The sequence below is a fragment of the Malus domestica genome, chromosome 13, assembly GCF_042453785.1.
Source record: "Malus domestica chromosome 13, GDT2T_hap1".
Classification (NCBI taxonomy): Eukaryota; Viridiplantae; Streptophyta; class Magnoliopsida; order Rosales; family Rosaceae; genus Malus; species Malus domestica.
In genome coordinates, this window is record NC_091673.1 from 24,624,713 (window position 1) to 24,630,526 (window position 5,814).

Consider the following 5,814-nt stretch of genomic DNA (forward strand, 5'->3'; position numbering starts at 1 on the left):
ATCGTGCCATTAAAACGGGTAATTTTAGACAAATCGTCTATTTAAATTTTTATAAATCATATAACATGGTTATTAATGATTAAATGGAATTGTTATTAGCACTCTAACAATTCCCATGATTAAATTATGACATAAATTTTATATTTAAATTATTACATACCCACCCCTCCCCCTTAGTGTAAATAGTTTCTCTTAGTATAAATAATATCGTTTGTTAAAAAAAAAGTATTACATTAATGTTGATTAACGTACCACTTAGTACTACATGTTAGTGATATTCCTCTTCACTTGTAAGTGAGATGTCTTAAGTTCGATTCTCGCCCAATGTGAATTTGAACCATATTATTGTTAGTCCATGTAAGGCTAAGCCCACCCCTTCTCTCTTGGAGTAAATAATATCATTTGTTCAAAAAAAAATTATTACATAAATGTTGATTAATATGCTTAATTTTATTGGTGACATATCCCATAATTTATAAATTTAGTTTAAAAAATTAATTTACCTAGCATTATCCTTGAAACTTATACATTGATATATGAAAGTTCCCAACAGTTGCAAAATGATTATAAAAATTTACCCTTTTTATACTAATTTTCTCCTAAAATAAAAATCTTAATTAATGACAAGCAAATAGAGCAAATATTAGTGTTATATTTACCATTATTCGTATCATTTCTTTAATAGAGGTAGAGCTCACTAACACAGTGGGTTCCATCTCTATTAGAGAGATTGTACAAATGATCCTACATGTAAATAGTAAAAATAGCATTTTTGTAGTGAAAATATAAAGCTAACAAAAGCCGAGTGATCACAGAAAAAGTAAAAGAAAAAAAGTAATAAATAAATAATTAAAAACTCAATGGCAGGAAGTATAAAGAAGGTGGCCTAGCCTAGCTTGGTTTTCTCTAACTGAAACTCAACTCAAAACTCCCCTCTCTCTCAGCTGATCATAGCTACTCTCTCAAACTCTCTCAAACTCTCTCTCTCTCTCTCTCTCTCTCTCTCTCTCTCTCTCTCTCTACTTGCACTTGAGGTGGTGGTGTTCAAGCCTTCCAAAGCTCCGAGCTTTTTTTTCTAAGTTCTATTCTTTCTTCTCAGGTTAATATTTGGGTGGGGGGGTTAGAGGGGGGATAAGAAATATAAGTAAAAAAAAAGTGATTATTTGTGGTTGTGAAGAAATTGCTTGTGAAAAAACAAAGGGTGGGTGTGGGGGGTGGGTTTTGATCAAGTGATGCGCTCAGGAGGTTGTACAGCTCAGCAGACCCTCACAGCGGAGGCTGCTTCGGTGTTGAAGCACTCTCTCAGCCTAGCAAGGCGGAGAGGCCATGCTCAGGTCACTCCTCTCCACGTGGCCGCCACTCTTCTCAGCTCAAGAACTAGCCTCTTGCGGCGGGCCTGTCTCAAATCTCAGCCGCACCAAACCTCTCATCCTCTCCAATGTCGAGCTCTCGAGCTCTGCTTCAATGTGGCTCTCAACCGCCTCCCAACAACTCCCGGCCCTCTCCTCCACGGGCAGCCCTCTCTCTCCAACGCCCTCATCGCCGCCCTCAAGAGAGCCCAAGCCCATCAGAGAAGAGGCTGCATCGAGCAGCAGCAGCAGCAGCCGCTCTTAACCATCAAAGTCGAGCTCGAGCAGCTCATCATCTCCATCCTTGACGACCCAAGTGTCAGCAGAGTCATGAGAGAGGCAGGTTTCTCCAGCACCAACGTCAAGAACAACTTGGAGGACTCCTCAACGTCCTCCGTTTTCCAGTGTTACAGCAGCTCCGGCGGCGTTTTCTCCTCTCCTTGCTCTCCTTCTCCTCCCTCAGACCGCTACCACCAAAACAATATCATTCCTGGGAGTTTCTGGCAACCCCATTTCCTGGCTTACACTTGTGAGCAAAACCCACTTCTTTTTTCCCCTCAAAAGACAAAACCTCCATTGATAATCAGCAACCCCACCACCACCACTGAATACTCTGGTAGTTCTCCAAAGGAAGAAGATGTTAAGTTGGTGTTGGAGGTGCTGATGAGGAAGAAAAGGAGGAACACTGTGATAGTTGGTGATTCAGCTTCCATGACTGAAGGGCTTGTCTCTGAAGTTATGGGGAGGATAGAGAGAGGAGGAGTTGGAGTTCCTGAGGAGCTGAAATCAACCCAGTTCATCAAGTTTCAGTTCTCACCAGTGTCCGTGAGGTTCATGAAAAAGGAATATGTGGAAGCAAATCTCTTAGAGCTCAGAAGAAAAGTGGACTCATCATTTGTTGGAGGAGGAGGAGGTGCTGTTATTTATACCGGAGATCTGAAGTGGGCTGTTACTGATGAGCAGAGAGATCAAAACCAAAACTCTGGTGGGTATTATAGCCCAGTTGAGCATTTGGTTTCAGAGATTGCAAGGTTGGTCTCTTCAGATAACTCAAGGGGGAGGGTGTGGGTGATGGGAACTGCAAGTTACCAGACATACATGAGGTGCCAAATGAGGCAGCCACCTCTTGAAATCCAATGGTGTCTTCAAGCTGTTTCTGTTCCTTCTGGTGGTCTTGGTCTCTCCCTTCATGCTTCCAGGTTAGTTTTTCATTTTGTCTCTCTTTAACTTTATTATTATTATTATTATTATTATTATTATTATTATTATTATTATTATTATTATTCATGTTCACTGTTATTTTATGTGTGTGTATATATAGATATATATGTATAAGTACTCCATGGATGATGGTGACTCCTTGAAGCTTTGGTGTAATGTTTTGTACTGTAGTGTTGCTTTAATGTTTACAATGATCTGCATGAAACCAGAAACACTGGAAAAGTGAGAGACAGATACAGGAACCACTGTCCTTTCCTTTGCTCTTTGTTTTGTCAGGATATGTAGCCACGGATCAAAATTACAGGTTTCACTGCTAGATATTAGAAGGAAAAAAAAGAGTTCACGAGGTCTTTTTTTCTCACTACATTTATGCACCCAAATTTCTTTTCCAGAAATACAATCCATATATATTACAAAAGAATAAACATAGAGAAATTCATTTTGCTTATTTTGGTTATCCGAATAATTAAACTATTTTAGAGAAACCTTATTTGGGGCCAGAAATGAAACCTAGGCGTGCTAATTATTTAAATTAGTTTATAGAGACGGTTTAACCAATTTAATGAAAACGCCAACAACCCTTGAGATTTTAGATGATCATAATAAGATAAAGCTAATATAAATGTGTGTATATATATGTATATATTTACATATAGTTGGCTTATCTTAATTAATCAAATATTTTATATGATAAATGAGGTTAGTATTAACGTTTATGTGTTGTGCTTGTGTGTTTATCAGCGTCCAAGACTCAAGAATAATCTTGTCTCAGAAACCATGTGAAGTTCTGGAAACAAAACCAGTATTCAATAGCAAGGATGAGCAACATTATTATAATAATAACAAGCTCACTTGCTGTCAAGAATGCACTTCAGATTATGAAAAAGAATCTCAGCTCTTGAAATCTGGCCAGCAGAAATTGCCTGCCTGGCTGCAACCACATGGAACCGAAGCACGTCAAAAGGTACTAACCATTCCACCTTTTTTAAATTAACTTTTGACTTAAGTACCACAATTTTAGGAGAATAAGTTTTGTTGTAAAGGTAACGGTATCCTAAACCAATCACATAATGCCAGCACACCATGCTTGATTTGGGATACTGGGCACATTAGCTATAGTTGTAATTAAATCAGCAAAATTGATTTACTGTGTTTCTTATTCTAATGTGTTAATAAAAAATTTCAGGATGAAGTAACTGAATTGAGGAGAAAGTGGAACAGGTTATGCTACAGTCTGCACCAAGGAAGGCATGCAGCTCAGAACAATTTGAGCTCTTCTAATTTGTACAACAATCAAGGCTTAATTGGAAACAACTCCTCTTATGTTTCAACATACTCTTGGTGGTCTACCAAGAATGGCATCTCTCCCGATCCGGATTCAATCTCCTTCTATCATGATCCACCTTCGGAGCCTGCTCACGGCTCTAGTCCCATGCCTCAGTTTAGGAGACAACAATCGTGCACGATCGAGTTCAACTTTGACAATGGGATCCAAAAGAATCAAGTGGTGGAACCGAGTTTGGATTCTCTGAAAAGCACTGAAGGCAAGGAAGTGAAGATCACTCTTGCTCTTGGCAACTCTGTGTTTTCAGGTTCGGAGAAAATGGTGGAGAGAAAATGCACTGAAAGAACAATAGCTGAAATGTGCAAGCTACTGAAAGAGAATGTTCCTTGGCAATCCGAATCCATTCCTTCGATAGTAGATGCAATTATCGACTCTAAAACTGCGAGGCAGGAAACTTGGTTGCTGATTCAGGGGAATGATTCGACTGGAAAAAGAAGGCTGGCACATGCAATTGCTGAATTGGTTATGGGGTCTGCTGATTCACTCCTCCATATCGACATGAACAAAAGAGAAAATGAGATGAACCCAAGAACAGAAGTTGTAGCAAGAGCCTTGAAATCCAATGAGAAACTTGTTGTCTTGGTAGAAGATATTGATTTGGCTGATACCCAGTTCTTGAAATTTTTAGCTGATGGTTTTGAAAACCGAAATTTCGGTGAAGTGAGTAGAAGAGAAAGGATTAAAAGCCAAGCCATATTCATCTTGACTAAGAGTGAGTCAACAGTATATGAAGATCAGGCCAAGTACCTGGATACTGTAATCCAAATGACATTGAAGACATTGAAGGTTGATGAGAAAAGTAGTACTAGTCCAAATTTTCAGGGAGTTAACTTCCTTCACAAGCGAAGGGCTGAGTGGGAGCTAGAAATCAAGACCAAGAGTCCCAGAACTGAAGAGAAGGAAGATCCAAGTGTGGTTGCTGTTGAGAATGTGAATAACAAGAAGGTCTTCTCAAGGCAATCAAGCTTCAACACCCTTGATCTCAACCTCAAAGCCGGGGAGGATGATGAAAACGAAGACAAGGCAGGGGAGTTTAGCCCCATTTCAAGTGACTTGACTCGCGAAACCAACACCGATCTCCAAACCCCACATGGGTTTCTCGAATCGATAGAGAACCTCTTTGTTTTCAATCGAAGCCCGGCCAGAGATCGAGAGGCAACCGAGCTTTTCTTGTCCAAGATGGAAGGGTGTTTCGGGGAGGTATACGGGAAACAAAATGTGGTTAGTTTTAGTGTGGATAAGAGGGTGTTAGAGGGGGTTTGTATTGGGTCTGGATATTTTCCCAATAGCTTGTTTGAGAAATGGCTGAAAGACATTTTTCAGACAAGCTTGAGGGCGGTTAAACTTAAACTTAGCGGGAAAGAGGGTATACTTGTAAGGCTCTGTTTGGGTGACAAAGAAGATGGCATTTTGGAGGGTTTCTTGGGTTCTTGTCTTCCTAAGAAAATCCATATTTCTTGAGCGAGAGGTTATATGGAAAACTTCCCAATGTCTGCTTCTGTAACAACTCCTAATTTTCTAAATACCATGTGTTTTATTTTTCCTTTAGTTTCACACTCTTTTCTCTATCTTTTTTCTCCGGGTAATGCTAGAGAGATTAAATTTGTAGACAAAATTTACAAACTAAATAATGTGTCACCAATAAAAATGAGCACATTTATCAACGTGTAAGTAATAATCTAATAATCAACTTCCATGTAATTTAATTTTACAAATTTATTCTCCAAATTTAATCTTCCTAGCATTGTCCTTTTACTCCCACCTTCAATTGCAAACCAAATAATTTTGTTTTCTTCAAATTAATTAGCACAAGGTTCATAACCATAGACTAATCTCCAAAGAATTCAAAGTTGCTATGGAGGACATCCAAAAACATAGCTTCTTGTGCCAGCAAGTAGG

The 5,814-nt window shown here is 39.1% G+C and overlaps 1 protein-coding gene across 1 annotated transcript; it reads left to right on the top strand.

The window, feature by feature from the left end:
* The first annotated feature begins 904 nt into the window (after positions 1-904).
* On the top strand, positions 905-5,463 carry LOC103424190 (protein SMAX1-LIKE 4). Its single transcript, XM_008362276.4, has 3 exons — positions 905-2,548; positions 3,312-3,534; positions 3,757-5,463. The coding sequence occupies exons 1-3, from the start codon at positions 1,233-1,235 to the stop codon at positions 5,374-5,376; spliced, it is 3,159 nt and encodes a 1,052-aa protein (XP_008360498.3). The 5' UTR covers positions 905-1,232; the 3' UTR covers positions 5,377-5,463.
* The last annotated feature ends 351 nt before the right edge of the window (positions 5,464-5,814 follow it).

What these genes read in the sequence shown, in the direction of transcription:
- LOC103424190 (XM_008362276.4), top strand. Translation starts at nt 1,233, where the DNA reads ATGCGCTCAGGAGGTTGTACAGCTCAGCAGACCCTCACAGCGGAGGCT. An exon ending in CTCTCCCTTCATGCTTCCAG is followed by an intron (nt 2,549 to 3,311) that starts GTTAGTTTTTCA and finishes TGTGTTTATCAG; the next exon opens with CGTCCAAGACTCAAGAATAA. An exon ending in GAACCGAAGCACGTCAAAAG is followed by an intron (nt 3,535 to 3,756) that starts GTACTAACCATT and finishes AAAAAATTTCAG; the next exon opens with GATGAAGTAACTGAATTGAG.